The sequence below is a fragment of the Macrotis lagotis genome, chromosome 2 (assembly GCF_037893015.1).
Source record: "Macrotis lagotis isolate mMagLag1 chromosome 2, bilby.v1.9.chrom.fasta, whole genome shotgun sequence".
Lineage (NCBI taxonomy): Eukaryota > Metazoa > Chordata > Mammalia > Peramelemorphia > Peramelidae > Macrotis > Macrotis lagotis.
This window is the reverse complement of record NC_133659.1, coordinates 326,361,135-326,384,094: the sequence shown is the minus strand read 5'-3', so window position 1 is coordinate 326,384,094 and position 22,960 is coordinate 326,361,135. Positions and strand designations below refer to the sequence as shown.

The 22,960-nt window shown below is 38.4% G+C and overlaps 1 protein-coding gene across 1 annotated transcript in view; it reads left to right on the top strand.

Moving 5' to 3' along the window:
- The window catches only part of LOC141515327 (xylosyl- and glucuronyltransferase LARGE1), a 234,973-nt gene that overhangs the window by 125,407 nt on the left and 86,606 nt on the right, over positions 1 to 22,960 (top strand). Inside the window, exons 3-4 of the mRNA XM_074226785.1 lie at positions 16,065 to 16,177; positions 20,861 to 20,986. Of these exons, the coding sequence (XP_074082886.1) occupies positions 16,065 to 16,177; positions 20,861 to 20,986 (239 nt within the window). The remainder of the gene's footprint in view (positions 1 to 16,064; positions 16,178 to 20,860; positions 20,987 to 22,960) is intronic.

Here is a 22,960-nt window from a genome sequence, read left to right as displayed (position 1 = left end):
TTCCCAATCTATAATTCCTTCTGTAGCAGCCATGTAAAGTGGTCCTCCAACCTCTGCATAACATTACCCCTTGAAGAGGGACTTACTATATCCCAAGACAGTCCATTCCTCTTTGTTGTGGCTTTCTTTGTAAAGAAATTTTCCAGGGTGGCTAGGTGGTGCAGTGGATAAAGCACCAGCCCTGGAGTTAGGAGTACCTGGGTTCAAATCTGGTCTCAGACACTTAATAATTACCTAGCTGTGTGGCCTTGGGCAAGCCAAGCCACTTAACCCCATTTGCCTTGCAAAAAACCTAAAAAAAAAAAAAAGTTTTCCTTACATCAAATGAACTTTTGATGGCTTGTCACTTATCAAAGATTACAATCATAGACACAGAACCTAAAATAATCTCTGGAACAGTATCTTTTTCTTTTATTTCTACCTCTCTTGTATTTATGACATTTTATTCATCATTAGTTTTCCATTTCTAGTAATTATTAGTAGTAATAATTTTAGTAAGAACTAACAATTATCAAGTACTTTAAATATTTTCTCACTTTATCCTCACAACAATCCAGACGATAGGTCCTGTTAGCCCCATTTTATAGATGAGAAAACTGAGGCATAGCATGTCAAGATCCCCCAGCCAGTAAATATCAGAGATAGGATTTAAGTTCTAGTCTTGCTACTTTTAAGTCCAATATTCTACCCACCGTGCCACCCAGCTTCAACTGATGACTCCTCTTTTCCTTAGTTCTATGCTCAGGGTTCAAGTGGAACAGTTTTGTTTTGTTTCCTTTCATTTTTTTCCCTTCTTCCACATGACAACTTTTACCATACTTGAAACAGTTCTAAGTCTCAGCATGAGACTTCCTCACTTAATTCTCAAACTGTGTACAATTGAAGGGGAAACTGAGTCACAGAGAGCCTCCTTGACTTTAAGATAATTCTGTAGGGAGAAGCCTGGAAGGATTTACATGAAATGATGCTGAGGGAGTTGAGCAGAACCAGAAGAACATTGTCCACCCTAACAGCAACATGGGGGTGATGATCAACCTTGATGGACTCGCTCATTCCATCAGTGCAACAATCAGGGACAATTGTAGGGTATCTGTGATGGAGAATGCCATCTGTATCCTGAGAAAGAACCGTGGAGTTTGAACAAAGTCCAAAGACTATTACCTTTAATTTTGTTTTAGTTTTGTTTTAGTTTTTTTTTTACAAGGCAATGGGGTTAAGTGACTTGCCCAAGGCCACACAGCTAGTGTCTGAGGCCGGATTTGAACTCAGGTACTCCTGACTCCAGGGCCAGTGTTCTATCCACTGTGCCATCTAGCCACCCCTACCTTTAATTTTAAAAAAAATTATCTTATGTAATTTTACTATCTCTTATATTTTATTTTTTTCTACAGGATATGATTTTTCTCTCATTACATTCAATTTTGACCAATGTACAGCATGGAAACAATGTAAAGACTATCAGACTGCCTTCTCAGGGGTGGGGGGGAGAGAGATTGGGGGAAATTGTAAAATTCAATAAAAAAATAAAAATACTTTTAGAAAAGATAATTCTGTGAGAAAAAGCACTTTGGATTTAGGGTAGGAAGGTCCATCAGAGAAGGCTTCATAGAAAATAACTGAATTGGACATTATGTTATTGCTCTAATACTATAGTCATGAAAATAGAATAAATAAGCCTCCACATGAGACTTCCTCATTCGACTTTCAAAGTACAATATCCTGATTTTACTGAAGGGGAAACCGAGGCTCAGAGAGCCTCCATGACTTTTCCCACATTCATCCCACTCCCCTATTCTTATATCAGAGCCGGCACTTGAATTTGCTGCACCCCATCTCCCAACTGGTTCCCATTTCCCCTGCTTAGCAACATCCTCATCTGACTTGGGGCACATATTCCACAGCTGAATCTCAGTTCTTTCAGGTTGAAAGGGTCCAATTTAAGATGCAGCCATTTTCATTAGTGTAACTAGTGTTCACTTGGAAAGCTGGTTCCTTCCTTAGCATGCATGCCCATAATTCTCATTCCTTCTGGTGGGAATTATGCAAGTTCACTGAGGGATAATTAGGCACCTTAATGAGGAAATGTATAGTTTCTGTAACTGTTATTTATTAAGCTTTTATGCCGTACTTTATATTTTCAAAGCCTTTTGCATTAATTAGTTAATCCCCAAGCTCGGTGGGAGGGAGGTCAATAAATATAATGGTTATGGGAATTAGAGATGGGTTTCTCAGCTGCTTCACAACCTGGGTGCGAAAAAAAAAAAAAAAACGGACATGGGAACACGAAGAGGCTTTGTGGATAAAGTGATATGGATGCCATTGGATTGAAGACCCTAACCCGGCTTTGGAACACCTCAGATAATAATTTATGTCCATAATTTTACATCTGTTCCTTGTTTTTTTTTTCTCTTTTTCTCCCAGTGTATCTCTTAGCAGCCACTTGGAATAACCCCAAGGGATCTCATCATCCCTTTGGCTGTGGCACCGTCATCTGAAGATTTGAAAAACAAGAGAATGGGAGCTCTTTCTAATGGTCAGCAATTCCATGTATAATGAGAAAACAGATTTTTTAAAGCCATTAAGTCAATCTATGATTTATGGAATTTATATCAGAAAGGGACCTTAGAGCTCATCTAATGTGAAGATTCCAAATCTTATGCTTTGTTGATGAGGGACCTGAAACCTACAGAGGGAAATAGCTTGTCCAAAGTCACTCAGCTAATAAATAGGAGAGAGAGAATGGAACCCCAGGTCTACTGGACCCAATTCTGGTGTCTATGCTGAGAAAAATCAATCAATCAATAAACATTTATTTATGTATTAGGCATTTTTGAAGATAGAGAAGCATTTGTTAGTAAATAAATGTCATTGATAGATTGCTGTCATTTAGGGGGTAAAGCAATGCCAGCCTCTTCACCTTCATAGGTATGTGATAACGACGAATAAAATGCTTCTGAGAAAGTCTGCATCACTCTTCCCTGGTAGTCCTCTCAGAAGAAAGGAAGGGCAGATATTTTTGTATTTTACGTATTCTCTGGGACAGTATCTGATTTTTCAGTCACTGGAATCTCTTTCTTACATTTTATCATGTTAGAATTATGTCTGTTTCTTTTTTGGTTTTTCTTCTGCAGAGGTCTTTTAGGATTCTAAATGCAGAGCTGATAAAGCCCCTTTTAGTCCAAGTTCCACTATTTTCCAGAAGGGAAATTTGAAACCCAGAAATATGAAGTGACTATATTTCTAAATCAGAGATTTAGAACTGTAAAATACCTCACAGGCCATGAAGCCCAGTTCCTGTATTTCTCTAATGAATATATATTTCTGGATGGCCCCTATAGACACATGCATTCTGGGCAAAATAGCATAGAGATTGTAGAAATGATGATTGATGATGGTAACAAATGGTAGGTTCTGGGTTCTAGGCTCTAGGTTCTGCCCCTCACACATACTGAATAGAGGACCCTGATTAATCAGTTAATAACTCAGTATTCTGGAAAACTTTCTCAGTGGGGGTATTTTCCACACTGAGAGGTGCCCCCATTGATTTCAAAGGGGTAAAATCACAAGGATGCATAAGATAAAAGCTATGACAATAAAATTCACATTATGATAGAATCTCAGAATACTAAGGGAACAAAGAGGCAATCTAGTTTAGTTTCATTTATACTTGAAAGGGAATTTTCCTCACAATATCTCTGAAAAGTAGTCCAACAATCTCCAAGAATTCCAGTGAAAGCAGAATCCACTACTCGTTCAAAAATATAGGGCCTTTATTGGGCAATTATTGGAAAGGATGCCATTTGTCCCACCATACCTGGCCTCCCAATATTGATCTGGAGCCTGCCACCCTTGATCTCTGTGCCTATTTTTACTCACAAAATATGTAATTCTTCTTGTATATTTATATCACACTTAGGCTCTACCAAACATGCTTCTTGAAAAGACCCTGTCCTATCATTCAGGCAACTCAGCTAAAAATCAGAAGATCTAGCCCCAGCTGCTGCATTTGATTTACTGCCTTTATAACTCTGGACAAGTCACATAGCATCTCTGTGCCTCAGCTTCCCCATCTGTAAAATGAGGATGTTAGCCTCAGTGACCCCCAAGCTCCCTTCCAGCTCTGGATCTATGACTTCATGATCCTGTGTACTTGGGGAGACCATGAAACCCCAGTGCCCTTCTTCATTAGCCCTGGGCTGTCACCTGATGTTGGGGAAAAGGAATTTACCTTTAATAATATGGAAGTCATGCTTCCTGTATTCCCATCATCTCATTATAAAATGAAGATTTTCACAAGGATCTTGTGAGGATTATGTGTGTGTTTACAGACTGTATGATGCTATATAAATGTGTGTTATTTTCTTTATTCCCAAGATCCAGTCTTCCATAATGTCTATATTTAGAATATATTTGTATTTAATTATAGATTTATGAGCAAAGAAAAATATTTTCATACCTATCAGCCAAATTTCCCCTTAAGTGAATGCAGACTCTTGCTTGTTTTTATTCTTCCTGAGAGAGAGAGACGGGTCATTACCTCTTCCGTGGTCTGCTGTCAAAACACAGCAGAAAAGACTTGAGGTCTGATAGAAATTCAGAGGGAAGAGTCCTGGTATTTTGCAGAATCTGGTGCAATGGGAGGAGGGATTCTACCTCCTCTTGACCTCCAGTCCAAAGCAGGGCATCATGAAATTGCTAAAATGAGTAAACCTATGTAAAGGTGAAGTCCAGCCTCCAAGTAGGCACTAACTAGGTGCCAGGTAACATTGTCAAATAAAGCACGAGCCACCCGTCTCCACTTGGCTTTAGTAGAGGGCACTTCCAGGAATGAACTGACCTCATCTTTTCTCTCCCTTCTGCTGCTGATTCTCATCTATTCTGTGTGCCAGATAAATGAGATGACTTATTGTTCCCCAAACATACCTCATGATTTCCCACCTCTGCCTTTATGTATATAAACTCTTTACCTGATATGCTTTCCTTTCCCTGCTCCTTGGCTTTATCTCCTACTGAAATCATATCCATCCTTCAAGTTCTAGTACAAAGTCCTCTCTTCTCTGATTGGCTTCCCCAACCTCCCCAACCTCCCCAACCATAAGTGATCTTTCTCTACATAATTCTCCTTCTTCCTCTCTCCTGTACTCAAAATATTTGACTTTCATTTCAGATATGTGCTGTTCAATTTCCCTACTAGAATACAAACTCCTTGAAAGGCAAAGGCAATAGGTTTTGTACTATGAGGAAATACCTTCTAAGAACAGATGACAGATATCACTACAATGATGGTGGTTGTTCCACCAGAGGTCAACAATTCTTTTAGGTCCTAGACTCCTAGAAGATAAAAGCCCTCCTGTGGTCTCTACCCTCAATGACTCCCAAGCACATGGACTTAAAGGAATCTCCTGGGATCTTCAAGTCTATCCTCCCATATGAGGAAATACCTTCTAAAAATGAGAACAGTGTAAAAGTGAGGTACGTTTTCTTAAGTCAATCAAAACATTTAGTTACCTTTTGCTGAGGACTGAGATACTAAGAAGTGAAATTTTCTGTACCCTCAAGAAGTTACATTCTAATTTTTAAAAGACCAAATGGAGAGAGAGAGAGAGAGAGAGAAAGAGAGAGAGGCAGAGAGAGAGGAGAGGAGAGGAGGAGAGAGAGAGATTGGCACAGAGAGAGGAGAGAGAGATGAATACAGTTATATAGACATGGTATAAACAAAGCAGCTACAAGGCACCTTTGAACTGAATCTTGAAGGAAACATTAAGGTCAAGAGATGGAGTTGAAGAGGGAGCGTGTTCCAGGCATGGGAGGCAGTCAATACAAAGTACCATGAAGGTGAGAGAAGTTATGTCATGTGTGAGGAGCCACAAGAAGGCCAGAATGACTAGATCATGATATGAGTAGAAGTGAATAATGTATCAGAAGACTAGAATGGTAGAAAGGGTCCAGGTTTTAAAAGGCTTGGATGACAAGTAGAGGATTTTTTATTTGATTTAGGGGATGATAGAAAGCCATTAAAGGTAATTGAATAGGGGGACCCACAGGATTAGATCTACTCTTTAAAAAACACTTTAGTATCAGTGTACAGAATGGACTAGAATGGTGGATGAGGGGCTTAAGAAAGGAAGACCTATTTAGGAGACTATTGTAATAATCTAAATGAGAGATGATAAGAAGCTACCCTAAGGTGGTAACTGTGTGTAGAGAGAAGGGATGAGATCAGAAACTTTATGTGGATTGAGATGATAGGGCTAAGGTAGAAAGGAGCCATGATTTAGGCAGGGGTTGGACTGGATGACAGCTCAATGGATATGGTTTGAAATTCTACCAATATCTCAGAGAGTACTTTACCCATAGTAAGCTTTATTGACATGTTTATTTTAATGAATGAATGAATGGACTTGAAGATCCTAGGAGATTCCTTTAAGTACATGTGCTTGTGAGTCATTGAGGGTAGAGACCATAGGAGGGCCTTTATCCTCTAGGAGACCTAAAAGGATTGTTGACCTCTGGTGAACAGCCACCAGTATTCTAGTGATATCTGTCATCTATTCTTGAATGTGGACTTAAGTTTTTGCCCTCTAACTAGTCTTCGTGATTTCTAGTATTTCCCCTTTCCAATCCATCTCAGACTGTCAGCAAACATTTAAGTACCCCCTATGTGCTAAACACTGGAAGTATGAAGGGTCAAAACAGTCCTAGCCTCAAGAAGCTTACAATCTAATGGAGGAGATAACAAACAAACAAATATATTCATGAAAGCTATGCAGAATAGATAAGGAAGTAAATAAGAGATTGTGGCACTACATTGCCCAAGAAACTTCAATGGCTCTTTTTTGCCACAAAGAAGAACTACAAACCCTTTTTTTGAACTTTTAGAGCACTTTCTAGGCAGATTATATTTACTTGTCCTTATTTATTCTACATTCTGACATATTCTTTATTCTTTACACATGGTATTCCATCTCCCCTCTCCAGGACTTTGAACTGGCTGTGCCCCTTGCCTCCAGTACCATCCTTTTCACCCCACCTTGTGGAATCCCTTGATTGCTTCAGGGTCTTATAGAGGACATAGAACCTGAGATGGACCTTAAAGGATGATACAATTTGGACTGACAAAAATATAGAGTAGGTCATCCCTGAAGGGGGGATGGGAATATTCAGGAGGTTCTAAGGTTTTAGCATGGACCTTAAGGCTCACCCAGTTCAAGCCTAATTTTCCAGATTGGGGAAAGTGATGCCTAGAGAAGTAAGCTTAACCCTAGACAGTCCCTAAGAGTCTGATGCAGGATATTGAGTTGATCCACTTGGTCATACATAAGGAGAAATAAGAGACAAAATGAGAGTACCCTATGCCAATTTAGGGACCTTTTCATCTTCCTCTGTACCCACCATAAGGATTTGTACACCATTAAATACTTAATAAATGAGTTAGTGATGGGCAATGTGACAAAGTGGAAACAACTATCCTTGGAAATTAGGTGGGACCTGAGTTTCAATCTCAGCCTCAACACTTAAATATCCATGTGAATTTAGACAACTCCCTGCCCTCCATGACCCTTAGTTTCTCCATCTAGATAATAATGCTTTCATAATTTAACCTTGCCAGAACTATTATAATGAAAACATAATTCTGAAAGCACTGTGAGCATAATTAATTAAAATGGATAGTCTTTGATGCTAGGCTCCAAAGTTTGAACTGATTATACTGAGGGTAATAGTGATCCATTGTAGATTTTTGAACAAGAATGTGTGACATGATTCAAGTGGAAATATAAGAAAACTAATGCATAATTGTCCTGATGTTGGAAAGGCTTTGGGATCTCTCTTGTTTTCTCTTTTTATCTCTTCACTCATTTTTCCAGTGTCTCCACATCCCTTCCCTCTCCCTTCTACACTACACTTTTGTCATATCTTTTTGTCATATCTTCTGACCTAGGCTATAATAAGTGAGAAATGAAAAATAAATCAAGTTGCCTGCCTTTTTCTCCCTTGTGCTGCTGCAGAATTCTGCCCAACTGGGAGTTTTCCATGACTTTGTCCAGTCTTCTTTCCAGGGGGCTCAGGCAATAAGATTTTTATGGTTTCTCTTGCAAAGCTGCCCTGTAGTCTGATACTTCTCAGACAAAAAAAAAAATCTATTTCGTCCTTTGTTTTCTTAGCATTCTAGGATAAGCATCCCCAGGATCCCCCAAATGCAGTGCTAAGGACAGTGTCTGGAATGCAGAAGGTGTTTAATGGATGTTTATTGATTCATTAGTTTCTTTTTCTCCCTAATACCATCAATTAGCATATTTCTACCATTTGACAATTATAGAGCCACTAATGTATGCAAACTACTTCAAAAGTACTACAAATATGTGTGTGTTTGTATATATCATTGGAACCTCAAAACATCCCTGAAGGACTACAGATATTATTATTCCCAAATTATATATAAGGAAACTGAGTATCAGCAAATTTAGGTGATTATTCATGACTCACACATCTGTTAAGGATCAGAAGTGAGAATTAGGTCTTCTTTGGACCAAATTGGATACTTTACCCACTTGCTCTTACATCATCGGAACTCTGGCTAAATTTGGCCAAAGAATTCTTCATTTGCATTTTTGTTTCTAATCTGTCAGACACTTTTGAATGTACCTGGGCAGGTCACCAAGCATTCTCCTCTCTCCTGGACCAGAATCCCAATCAGGTTGACCATTGGTCCTTCTCCCATTAGGCTTGATTGTTGAGACCAGCTGACTTCCTGACATTCTTTCTAGAGTTTTAATTCAAATTATAAACTAATGACAGTTGCTCTTCACTTGTCCATGTCTCACTCCTCTAAAATTCTGATTAGGAAATTCCAGATTGATAGCCACCTTCTCCCATTAATTTGCTTTGTAACCTTAACACAAAACTTGAACTCTCTGAGCAATGTTAATCATTAAGAGGTCCTTTCTCCACCTGAGACTCTTGACTGTAACACTTACCAATTGTATAATCTTGGATAAATCATTCCACCTCTCTGACTTTGATTTCCTATTAGTCCCTAATTCATTGGCTGGTTGTGACAAAACAAAAACACTAAACTAATATTTATATTTAATATTTATATTATTTTTTTCTTTATGGGAGGGGTATCTTGTGGTGGAATGAAAAGACCATTTGCATTGGAATCAAAGATAATGCCTTTGTCACTTATAATCCTTCTAACTTCTAACAAGTCTGGAGACCTATTCTCTGAGTCTCAGTTTCTTCATCTGTAAGATAAGGGTCTTAGAATAGAAGGTATCTAAGATCTTTTTTGTTCTGAGTAAATGAATGGATTTATCAACCTGCAGTATATGGGTTTCATAGGGCAAGCTAACCTCCTGGAATCAGGAAGATCTGAATTCAAGTGTAGCTTCATTTCTTAGCTATTTAACCCCATCTGGCTCAGTTTTCTCAAATGTAAAATGAGGACATATCTTGCAAATGAGATAATGCTTGTGATACTGGCCTTCTCTCTTGTTCCATGAACACATTCCTCTAGCCTCTGGGCATTCTCTCTGCCTGTTTCCCAGCCTGGAATGCTCTCCCTCCACCATTCTGACTATTGACCTCTCCAGTTTCCTTTAAGCTGTAATTAAAATGCTATCTTTTGTTCAAAGACTTCTCTTTTTTCTAGTGCCTTCCCTCAGTTGATTATTTCCTATTTATCCTGTAAATAGCTTGCTGTGTATATGTTTTTTGGCTTGTTTTCTCCCCATTTGAATTGTAAGCACCTTGAGGGCAGGGACTGTCTTTTGCCTTTTTTTTTTAAATTATCCCCAACTCAGTGCCTGATACATATTAGATGCTTTATAAGGCTTTTTCCCTCCTTCCCTCTCTCTGCTAGGAATGGATCTATGGTTTGATCAGTGTGAAGAATTTCCAATATAGAAACCCCCCCTTCCTTGCCTCAGATCTATAATTTCAGTCTTATTGGATTGCCTGGTGCAATAGTATATGAAGTTATTTACCCTGGACCATAGAGTTGGTATTTATTACCAGAGATGGGACTTGACCTAGGTCTTCTTGATTCTAAGGCCACCCTCTATGATGCCATGCGCTCATCTCATAAATATGATATAAATATAAAATGTATTGCAATACTATTAAATGGTTAAATCAGTCCTTGAACCTGGGACCCTCACATCATGGTCCTACCACCCAAGGGAGATTTGTTGAATTGGAATTAGAGAGAGACACAGAGAGAGAGAGAGAGAGAGAGAGAGAGAGAGAGAGAGAGGCAGAGAGCAACAGATAGAGACAATAATCATAACCTTGCAAAAAATGATTTTTTTTCAAACTCACCTTTTAAGGGTAGAGACATATACATTACCATTCCATTTGGGAACTGAATTTTCCCCAAATAATGTGTTGGATATCATGAGGCATGTAAGCAAAAGATATGAGCAGGGAAAAAATGGACAGAGGAAGGCAGCAAAGAAGACATGTTTTTTATAAAAACTGGGTTGTCTTCATTCTTGATTAGTTTGGAGACCCAAATCCCTTCAGGCATATGGAACTCTGTTGTCCTATACCACAGGGTTAGTTCTGGGGGGGGGGGGGGGGGGGGGGATTGGATTTGGAGACAGGGAGCCTAGTTCAAATCCTATTGGTTCTACTTACCCCCTATTTGAAATTGGATAAGTCACTAAACTTTGGGACTCAGTTTCCTCATCTAAAAAAAAAAAGCTATTGGACAAACACTATCACCAGAAAGACAGCTAGGATCTACCAGTAGATAGATTCCTGGCATCAGGAGAACATTAATTCAAATCAAATCAGGGTTGGGCAACCCTGAGCTAGTGTTCTAATGCTTCTCTACCTCTATTATTCTTTAATGGAAAGAAAAATGGTATCAGTCTCAGAGAAATGTCGTAACAATCAGATTTCATAGCTGAAGCTCATTCAGAAGACTCCAGCCAAAGAGATTATCCTAGAACATTGGAATTTGAGAAGACATTGGCCCATTTGCCATATTGAGGGAGTCCAATTGGAAATCTGTCCTGGGTAAGGTCAATCCCATTTGGACTACAGGATTGGCCCACAGATCAACAGGTATGGAGTCAAGACATAAACTCAAATCCAGCCTCAGATACTTACAAGCTATGTGATCCTGGGCAAGTGAGCTAACCTCTATTTGCCTCAGTTTCCTAATCCATAAAATGGGGATAATAGCACCTCCCTCCCAGCGTTTTTGTTAGGATCAAATGAGATGATAATTTTACAATGTTTAATACAATACTTGATAGATAGTATCTACTATAAAATTGTTAACTATTATTACTATTATTAATATTATTGTTAATATCTAAATCTCTGTTTGCCTCAGTTTCCTCCATTGTAAAATGGAAATAATAAAAACATTTACCTCCCAAAGTTGTTGTGAGCTCAAATGAAATAATAGTTGTAAAATGCTTAGCATAGTGTCTGACATATAATAAATACTATATTAATGGTGATGGGGGAGTTGCTGTTTTTGTTATTTTTACTTGATGTCATTTTTGAGTTTTCTCTTAATGTTTGTCCTTCATTCTCAAAGAAGACCATGACATCAAGGAGTGATGCCATGATATGCACATTAATTGAATTTAAGTGTGTGTGGGAGGATGCTGTGCTAAGTCACCAGCCTAATTTTCTCCTCCAGAGCCATCCGTGTCCAGTGGGCAGATCTGAATCAGAATGACTGAAGAGATGGCTCCGGATGAGGGGCAATCAGGATGAAGTGACTTGCCCAAGGTCATAGGGCTAGTTAGTGTCAAGTGTCTGAGTTCAAATTTGAACTCAGGTCTTTATGATTCACTGTGCCTTGTTTCCAAACATAGACAAAATCAAGAATGCTGAGAGTCTATGAGTTTAATATAAGTAAGAGATTGAGACATGATAGATGCCTTTATAGTTTAGGAAAAAAATCTGTTTTTCTTGACCTCAATCCAGGATTAGAAACATTAGGTGAAAATGACCCAGAGGCAAATACTGGATCAATATAAGGAACACTTTCCTTAAAGGTTGCTTCTACTGAGAGGGAAGTTGAAGAGGGGAGAGTTGAAGAATAAAGGAAAATAAGAATGATTTGGACCAGTCACTGGGCAAAGAGGATTACAGTCTTGATATCTGATGAGTAAGAAGGATTGCTAATCAAAGGGCTATAAAACTATGCATACCCTTTGATCTAGTAATACCACTATTAGGTCTGTATCCCAAAGAGATCATGAAAAAATCAGTAGGTACAAAAATATTCATGGCAGTTCTTTTTGTGTTGGCTAAGAATTGGAAATTGAGGGCATACCTCTGATTAGTGAATGGCTGAACAAATTGTGGTATATAATTGTGATGGAACACTATTATTCCAAAACAAGTCATGAGAGATAGAACTTAAGAAAAATCTGGACTTACATGAACTGATGCTGAGTGAAATGAGCAGAACCAGAAAACCAATGCACACTAGCAACAGCATTGGATGATGATCAACTCTGATGGACTTGTTCATTTCAGCAGTACAATAATCAAAGACAATTCTAAAAAACTTGTGCTGGAAAATTCCATCCATATCCCGAAAGGGAACTGTGGAATTTAAATTTTTAAATTCAATTTTTAAAAGTTGTTGTATATATCATGTCATTTTTTCTCTCTAATGTTTATTTTTTATTTGAATTTGATTCTTCTTTCAAAAATCATGATTGATATGAATCCATATTTAGCATAATTAGACATATAGGGTCTATATTAGATTGCTTATTCTCAAGGGGTGGGGAAGAGAGAGTAGGAGAATAAGGTAAACCTCAGAACCATGCAAATAAATGATTGATGAAAACTACCATTGCATGTTGTTGGAAAAACAAACAAAAATATCAAAGAAAAAGGGAGGAGGATTGTCAAGCAATGGTGAGTGACCCACTGGAGTCAAATGTCTAGACTTTGCTGCAGATTCAATCAGTTAAATTGTATGACTTTCTTCCTCAGCAGTTCTCAGTGACCTGAGAGTGGGAGTAAATTCAGAGGAAGTTGGGGGATTTAGGGGAGGAATTACCAGCCCTGTTGAGACAGAAGTGACAAAGGTCAAGAGGATGAAGGATTCTAGATTGTTAGGGACAACGAGGCATTGCATCAAGAGTACTGAATTTGGCTTCTGATGATTTACTTTATAATTGATTAATTTATGAGACTTTGGCCAGGCATTTAACCCCACCTGACCTAAATTTCCTCTTAAGTAAATTGAGTGGTTTGGACTAGATGGCCTCAAATGGCCCTTCCAGCTCTAAGTCTGTGATGTTTTTAACACCTCTCAGTTGATAGAGAAAGGATTCCAGGATGGGTAGGTAAGCACAGAAAACCAGAAAAGGGCTAATTGAAGAGAATAGGGAAGTATGGAAGGACTGATGATGATGATGATGATCAACCTAAAAAGCAACTTCAGCAGGAGCAGCTAGAGTACTCAAATTCAGATAAATGCACAAGCAAAAGAACAAAAATAAGGTGGGGAACAAAGTAGATGTCCCCAAAAACGTGTTCAGGAATCAGCAAGAAAACTATTTTGGCTTAAGTCAGCAGAACTGGAAGAGAGAAGAGCAGATGCATGGGATACATGAGGCTCCCAAAACACCAGTGTCGCTCAAGCCAGATTAAAATGTAATTGGGAACTGTTTAACAAAGTCAATAAAAATACAATAAAAAAATCGATAATATGAATATACAGTTTTCTAAGTTAATATGCAGCCCTCAGGGATCTCTATGTCATTTAGTGGGCCCCATTTCTATTTGGCATAAGAAGCTCACATAGAATGGGTTGGGTCTTAGAGTGATTGCCAATTCCCTCTTCTGATTATATTATATAAAGCTTCCAGTTACATCAGCACTAAAGACCCATTAGAATCAATAACCAGATCATAAATTTGGAGTGGAGATGACCTTCCTAATCCAAATGTCTTATTTTATAGATGAAGAAATTAAGGGTCTAGGAAATGCAAATTCTCCCAGGTTAAAAATTACCAAGATTTGAACCCAGCACTTCTGAATTCAAATCCAGCACAAAACTCAATTAATAAACTATAATTAAAGGACTCTGCAGAATTTGTGACCTTAAAGATGGAATTCTCATTTGAACTTAATCTTGAAGGATGGACAGAATTTGGATAGGTAGAGAAGAGAAATGATATAATTCTGTGTAGGGGGAATGAGATAAGTGAAGAAAGAGGAGGAAAATACAATAAATAATCTAAGGATAGTATATAAATTAACTGGAGGGGGGGTAGTGTAAACAACTAATGAAAGAGGATTTGAAAGATAGGTTGAGGCAACATTTTAAAGAGCCTTGATTGTCAGAATGCTGATAGTGGACTTCTTCAGTTAGCTGGAGCAAAGAAAGCTTACCATGGAATTTTCGAAGCAAGAAAGGGACTAGATAAGAGAGATTTTAGGAAGATGATTTTGATAATACATACAGAATGGAAAAGGGAGAGACTAAGACTCAAAGGACTACAAGAATAGGTTATATATGAATGAAGAAGACTCTTATTCTGTGGGCCTCAATTCACCCACCTGTAAAAAAAATCAGAATTGCACCAGATACCTGCTATCTCTGATCCTCTAATAAGTAGCACCCATGGTCTCTCTTCTGTTTGGTCAGCACCTATCACTTAGATGGTAATTGTCTAGCCTTGACATCAATTCTTAGTTCAGTCTCCTGAGGCATCTGGATCTGGTATTGACTACTGTAATGCCTCCTCTCCCAAGTTGAAATCCTGTCTTTTTTTTTTTCAGTTTAGAGATCCCTCCCTTCTTTGGAATGGAAGTTACTATCCAAACTAAAGAGAATTCATTTTATAGTGAGATTTAATGGAACCCTCTTATGGGTATTTTACTGGAATCCATTTACATGAATCTGTTGAAAATGAATTATATCATTGCATTTTCCTGGCGAACTAACTTAGCTACTATGCTCCCCTCCCTCCCCCATAAGGCCATTAACCCATGAACAAGTCCCTTCAATGTAATATTTTCCTCAACCAGTTCTACCCATCTCCCAAACGCCTCCCATTCCTTGCCTAAATGGACACAGTAGTTTTACTACAAAGCAGTGAGACTGATTTATATAAGGGATTTATAAAGAAAATGCTAAGTATCAACTGGAACTTCCATAATACATGTAGTAATGCATGCTTGGTTCTACCCAGATGAAGGAAGAAAAGGGTGAATCTTTGACCATTTGGATGGAACAGAGGGTACATGGAAGGTAGTTATGGGACATAGAAGACAGGCACTAGTGGTTGTTGAGAGTTTTGAATCCAGGACAGAGGAGTTTAAGAGTTATTTTGGAGGTCTGGGGAAATCAGCCATCAGATGTTTTGAGCAGGTTTTCCCTTTGCAAGACAATAGCAAGAGTATTTGCTCCTGTGTTGGTTTTGTATCTTGACCTTTTGGCAAGCACATGGAGCAGGAGCATCCAGTGGGCATAGAGAGTATGAAGAAAGATAAGACCCCCACCACCACACCCTCAGAAGTGCTAACTCAGCCAAAAAGGTTTCCCAATAGTAAGGGTAGTCTCAGGACTTGGAATAAGGAAGACCTGAATTCAAATGCTACCTCAGGTACTTTATAACTCCCTGATCCTAGATAAATCAGTAGACCCTCTGAACCTCGGTTTCTTCTTTTGCTAAATGATAAAATGCTATTGATATATTAAAGGTAATAATCACCCCTACCTCATAGTGTTCTTTTGTCAGTGTGCTGACTTTAGAGTGCTTCATGCATTTTGGCACATTACATAAATGGTATTATTACTACTATTATTATCATTTGATAGGAACTGAATAAGTGTTTTCTGAGTAACTGATAAATTTGGGCTAATAATACTTCCACTAGCTGCTTTCCAGGACTGTCATGAGGAAAGCCCTTTACAAAAGTTAAAACTCTTTGTGTTGCTTGGTAAGATGCCTAAATGCAGTTGGTGCTTAACAAACACCTGTCTTCTTGTTGATTTGATGACTAGGCTTAAGATATCATTGGCCTAACTCCCATTGATTGATGTGCCTCACTCTTCAATACTTTTTTAGGGGTGATCTTGTTACTTTTGGATAAGCTACGAAAGATGAAGTGGGAGCAGATGTGGAGGCTGACAGCAGAGAGGGAGCTGATGAGCATGCTTTCAACTTCATTGGCTGACCAGGTGAGAACAGACCCATTACTGGTAATGAACATAAGGATCTTTTAATGTTTTTTTTGAAGACTGAGGTCTATTTGATTTTTTTTTACAAAGCAATGGGGTTAAGTGACTTGCCCAAGGTCATACAGCTAGGCAATTATTGAGTGTCTGAGGCCAGATTTGAGCTCAGATCCTCCTGACTTCAGGGATGATGCTGTATCCACTGCACCACTTAGCTGGCCCAAAGGCTGAGATTTGGATTTGAGCATAGTGAATCATGAAGACTGGGACATCAAATTTGATGTCAAAGAACCTAACTTAGAATCCCATCTCTGCCACATATGATCCATGTGACGTGGCATTTAGCCACTCTCAGTTTCAGATTCCACATCTGTAAAATGAAGGAGTTAAACCAAAACCAGGGGTTCTAGAACTAGAGGAGTCCACAGGAGTCACCCCGCCTACAACTTTCATTTTACACATGAGAAAACTGAAATCAAAGGAGGTTAAGTGATGACCTCCAAGGTCCCTTCTAGTGCTAAGAGATCCTGAAAGCTCAAGAGATCCTAAAATTCTGTGATCATAGTTTAAAAAAAAATGCTCCATGACTTGTTTTATGATTTTCTTTCCCATGGTTTTTCTTTTATTGCTGATTCTTCTTTCATAACATGACTAATATGGAAATATGCTAAGCATGATTATACATGTATACTGTCATGGGGAAGGGGGAGGGAAGGGAGTGAAGTAGAAAAATGTGAAACTCAAAAAAACTTGCAAAAAGATGAATGTCAAAAATACTCTACAACCATTATCTTTCCCCAAAATCCTAGAGTGGGATATTCAAGGCTCTTTTATCCCTAACAGGAGGTTTCAGTTCAGTTCTGAAGAAAGAAGCTGAGGAGCTCTAGATTGATCATCAAAGTAGTTTAATAATCAAAGTGGGATACTCAGAGCAGTCTCTGGTGGTTGGCTGGACAATATATTGGAATCCTCTACAACATATTTGATTTTCCACAAAGATCCCTCCAACCCCTCATTGTAATTATAGAAATCAGACAAAGAGAAGAGTTATAGAATTTGGTAGTGAAGGTTGGCTGATTTGGGGATTTACTCTGCTCCTCTCTGGGCTTAGGTCACAGACTCCCAGGTGCTTTATCAGTTCTATTTTGGCTAGAGTTCCAGGACATGCAAGGTCTTGTACTGGTCACTTTTGTCATGCCCTCATCAATGTATTTTCTTTTGGTTTTCATTAATCTTGAGTTATGTTTCTCATAGCTTTCATTGACAGAGACGTTATTATTATTATTATTATTATTATTATTATTATTGTGATTATTATTATTATTATTATTATTATTATTATTATTATAACTTTCACTGATAGAAACATTTACTGGGAACCCACATTATTCATGACCTTTATTGGTCATGACTTTTGCTAGGAAACTCATATCAGGGCGGTCACTGCTTAAAGGGGTAAACATTATGACTTTCACCAATAGGGACCCCACAGCCATCTAGGTCTTTTTCTTCATTTAAACATGTTATTTTTTCAATTATAAATGAAAGCCATTTTAACATATTTTTTTCAATGTACACATTTTTTGTAAAACTTTAACAATTTTAATTCATTTTAAAAAAAATGAATTCTAAATTTCTTTGTACTCCCTCAGAACACTAAGAAAGCACTCAGTTTGATAAAAGGTTTTACATGTGCAGTCAGGCAAAACATATTTCTATGTTAGACATGTTGAAAGCCTAGTTCAAAAAGAAGAAAAAAGATAAAGTTTTTAAAAGCATGCTTTGATGTGTATGACTAGTTAGGTCTTTACTGAAGATCTACCAAGAGTTGTTCCTGAAAGTTTCTTCTTACTATCCCCTTGGTTTTGATTATTCAGGGTCTTGGACCCCATTAAAGTGGTGGTTACACTTATGCTCTTAGGCCCCAGGAAGTCAAACACTGAAAAATTAATGGCACTGTCATCAGGCCAGATTTTAGTTTAGTATTGAGTGAACTGAAGAATTCAAACTGTCCAAACCTAGAATGAGGTGGCCAGAGGACTGGGGAGGTTCTGTCTCTCTGGAGATCTCAAAGCAGAAGCTACATGAGTATTGGGAGTGTGTGTGTGGGGGGTTATATTAAAAAAGGGATTATTTTGAGATGTGAACTGAATTGATGAAATCACATTGAACAACCAAGATCATACCCTTGTTATATCTTAGCAAGTAGTCTCTGCAGTTCTGAGGTTGAAGAAATTCATCCCTTGGTGGATAGCAATGAGTTTCTCCAACCTTTGTAATAAGAGTGCCCAAGTAACAGGTACACACACATCTATTACTGGATCCATATTCAAGCATTTAGTTTCTCTGGTTTTCATATTCTTTATTTATAAAATGAGGGAATTAAACTTGATTGCTTCTAGCTGTAACTCTACAAAGTTTATGAAATGCTCACTTGTTGATAAGTTCATAATAATAATAGAATGAATATACATGGTAAAAATCAAGTTGGGGGGAGAATTGATAGATCATTCATTGCCACCATCTTTTACTGATTTCAAGTGGCTTGACTTTGTCTTGGAAATGCAGCAGTATGGATCTTCAGGTTCGAAATGCAAGTTTCCTCATCCCTCTAGGACTCTGGAGGCATGTAATTCACCTTCTGGTGCTGCCTGTTAGGGATTATTTAATGAGCTTGGCCATATGCTTGTGTCCCAGGAAAAAGCCCCAAAGGGTTAAAACTTTCCTTCATATGTCTGAACTCAATCACTAAATGGGAAATGTGCACTTCCATCTCCCTGTCCTTGTGGAATCCTTGGCACATCTATTGCAAAACTATTAGAAAACCCCAGGAATTGCTGTCTAGAGTACTTCTGCAATTGGGTGAGGGGACTAACTTTTCATAATGCCATTTCTTCAGTGGACTAGATTTTCCATGTGAAGCCCATTCAGTAGTGTCAAGAGGGGAAAGGAGGTATCTCATGTCATGTAACAGGTTAAAGGTGAGCCTACCATTTTCTCTAATCAATTAAAAAAAATCCAACTACACTCCTTGTAAGCTTCAAAACTCTCTTGAGTCATTCATTATATGTTCAATGAATCAATCGGTAATCATTTATTAAATGTCTACAAAGTGTCTAACTGTGTTAGATGCTGGGAATATAAAAACAAAGAACTAAATAACCCCTGTTCTCAGAGAATTTATATTGTATGTAACAAAGGGTACAAGAAGTCTACGCACAATTATATACAGAATAGGAATTTTTCAGGTCCATTTCCCAAGATGAAAGAGAAACTCAGTAACCTATTAAGGCCAGTTTTTCTTCATTTAACACTATTATATTCCTAGTTCTCAATTTTCTCATGAGGATAGGGACTTAGAATTAGACCATTTTAGAGATCTAGCCGATGGCTGCCTCCAAAGGTTTTATCATTATCAACATGGTCTTTGCCTGTTGTTGGAAGACTGACCCCTAACCAATGAGGCTGTATCACAATAAATTAGAATTTATGAGATAACAGTGTATCTCTTTCCCACATAGCCTTGGGCATCATGTACCTCCTTGGATCAGCTTCCCTGGCTATGTCCAGAGGAGGAACCTAGAATCAAATCTAAAGATAGGTCCATAGCAAAATTCTTCAGTACTCTTCCAAACTCTTCCCCACATCCTCCAAACTCATCAGAAGTTAAGATGCATTCTCAATACCAGAGAAAAGACATTGCTTAAAAAAAGGGGGGGTGCAAAATTCTGCTCCACCTCTTTCCTAAATCTACCACTATATTTTATTTCTTTGCAACTCAACTGGAGCCTTAGAGGCTCTCCATATAACAGGCTGACAGACTAACATTTCTTTGCTACCGTCATTCCAGAAACTAGGAAAAGATATGAGAGGGAGTATAGCATAGTGGAGAGAGAGGCCCATATTCTTGAGTTCAGAAGACCAGGCTCCAAGGATACCCTAGACATTTTTTGAGTGAGTCTTTAAACCTCTCTCTGCCTCCATTTTCTAGTTGGTAAATTAGAATACTCTTGGGTTCTTTTAAACTCCAAAGCTATGTTTCAAGGGTATTACTTAATCTCTTGAGCCTCAGCTTCCTTATCTTTAAAAAGAAAGGATTGAACTAGATGAAACCAACATTCCTTTCAACTCTATAATTTGGAGCCTGTGAAGTTACTTATAACATTTAAGGACCACAAATTATAAGCTCCTTGATGCCAGAGACTAATTTTATTTTGCCTTTCTTGATATCCTCAGCATGGAGCACAGTGTTTCACACATGCTAGGTCCTTAGCACATACTTATTGACTCAGCTTCCTCATCTCTAAAAGGAAGGGGTGGAACTAAATTGAAAATCTGAATTTGAGGTCCTTTGGACCTTGGTTATCTCATCTGTCAGAAGAAGGGCTTTAATTTAATGACCTTTTCCTTCCCTTTAGCTCTAAATCCATGATCAAAAGACTGTTTCAGGCATAGCTAGGTGGGATAGTGGATAGAACATCAGCCTTGGAGTCAGAAAGTTCTGAGTTCAAATCTGGACTCAGGTACTTGACACTTACTAGCTGGGTGACCCTAGGCAAACCATTAGCCCCAAGTGCCTTACAAAAAAAACAATGTCCATTATGTTAAAACTCGGTGATGATATGATGATATGGCTGCAATAATGACCTGAATTTGACCGATTGTTGATCCGGTTGTGTCTTCTAGGATATTTTCAATGCTGTCATCAAACAAAATCCATTTCTAGTGTACCAGCTTCCCTGCTTCTGGAACGTCCAGCTGTCTGACCACACTCGCTCTGAACAGTGTTACCGGGATGTGTCTGATCTAAAGGTAGGCTGACAATGGGCCATGATGGCAACTGCTCCTTTTCTTCGTCTCCTAATGTTCTCTAGAGATAAGTCAAAAGAATATAGAGGAATGCTTTCAGTGAGGATGAATGGTTACACATCCTCTGTGCAGCTGCAAGAGAACAAAGTCAGCTTTTCTTGTATCAAGTCTTTCTCCTTTATTATTCAGGAAACTTGAGACCTTCTATCACCCCAATCTAGCTCACGAGACCTAGGTCAGCAAGGCCTTCTTTTCAAGTGTTTTTTCTTTTTTTGCTCAGAGGCCTCTGTTCATCTCCTCCCAAGGTCCCCTAGAAATGAGGAGAAAACACACACACCTCCAGAAACTTAGAATTACTGAGAGAAAACATCATTATAAAGGACTCACATAACCAGAACATGGAGATTAGATGGAAAGATAGAGATATATACAGACGATGGAGAGACAGATGAACAGATTAAGACAAAGATGATGGAAAGATAGGTACCAAGAACAATAGATGTTAGATAGATAGAGATGGATAAATGAAAAACAGATAACTATCTATATAAATATAGATAGCCAGAATTCTCACTCAGTTCTTCCTTACTCTAAGTCCAGATAGGCAGACAGATTGATAGGGTGAGAGAGGTGGAAAACGAGTGATAGGGACAGAAGGAGAGAGAGAGAGAGAGAGAGAGAGAGAGAAAACAGAGAACAAACATATTAATCATTTCCTATGTTCAAGGCACTATGCTATATGGTAATAATTTTTAAAAAACTAGCAAACCAATCTGTATTTGTAACTCACTCAGTCTTTAATTATATTAAACTTTACGTCCTGGACAGAAATTCTCAATACTTGGGTTAAAATTCTCATCTACTAGTGTGTGACCTTGGTCAAGTCACTACCTCTCTGGTCTTTAATTTTTTTTTTCGGTTTTTGCAAGGCAAATGGGGTCAAGTGGCTTGCCCAGGGCCACACAGCTAGGTAATTATTAAGTGTCTGAGACCAGATTTGAGCCCAGGTACTCCTGACTCCAGGGCCAGTGCTTTATCCACTGTGCCACCTAGCTGCCCCTGGTCTTTAATTTTCTTACCTATAAAATGAAGAGTTGTGAGTTAATGAACTCTGAAGTCCCTGTCCTCTTTAGTCTTATGACCTATGACCTAGGATCTTTTAGGTAATTTTATCTAGGAGAGAGACCACAAATTCAAACCTCCTCCTTTGACAGAGGAAGAAACAGAGGTTAATGGAGGTTGTTTCTTCACTAATGTCACTAAGATAATAAATGAAAGAGGTAAGATTCAAACTCAGGTTCCTGTAATATCACATTCACCTCTCTCTCTCTTACTGTACCATCATGCCTCCCTAAGGTCTCATGAATGCCCTAGGTGGGACCCCTAAATTCCACACAATATCAATTTTTACAATTTCTCCCATGTTCTCTGAAGGTTTCGGATCCAAGAGGATCCCTGCAGACAAATGCAATTAAATGAGAAAATGAGAGGGGAAAGGAAGGTATATAAAGGGCATTTTATATGTCCTAGTAACAAGGTCTATGGAGTCTTATTCCCCATGGGCATCAAGATGATTTAAAACTCCCACATCACAATGTTATAAAAATTCTGTGATTATATCAGCACCTCTGGCCCCCTGACCACATAGATTGTGCCAGAGGGATTGACAGAAGTCTCACCAAAGTGACCCAAAACAGAGGAGCCAGGGGTGTCTGATTTGTATCCAGGTCCTGGGAAGGAAGGCGTGGCATATTGGGAATCTCATCCTGGGGTCTGCTCTCTGAAACAACCAGTTCTTCTAAAATCAGGTCACCCTTTTAAGTTTGATTGGCACAATTGATATTTTCTCCATCACTTTCTTAAGTCTAAACAGTCAACAACAGCAAAAACTCAAAGCCTGATTTGTTGTGTTTGCTGATTTTGAGCTGTAGATGCTCACACTGCAAATTTAATAATCAAGTCTTTGTCAGTTTAAGC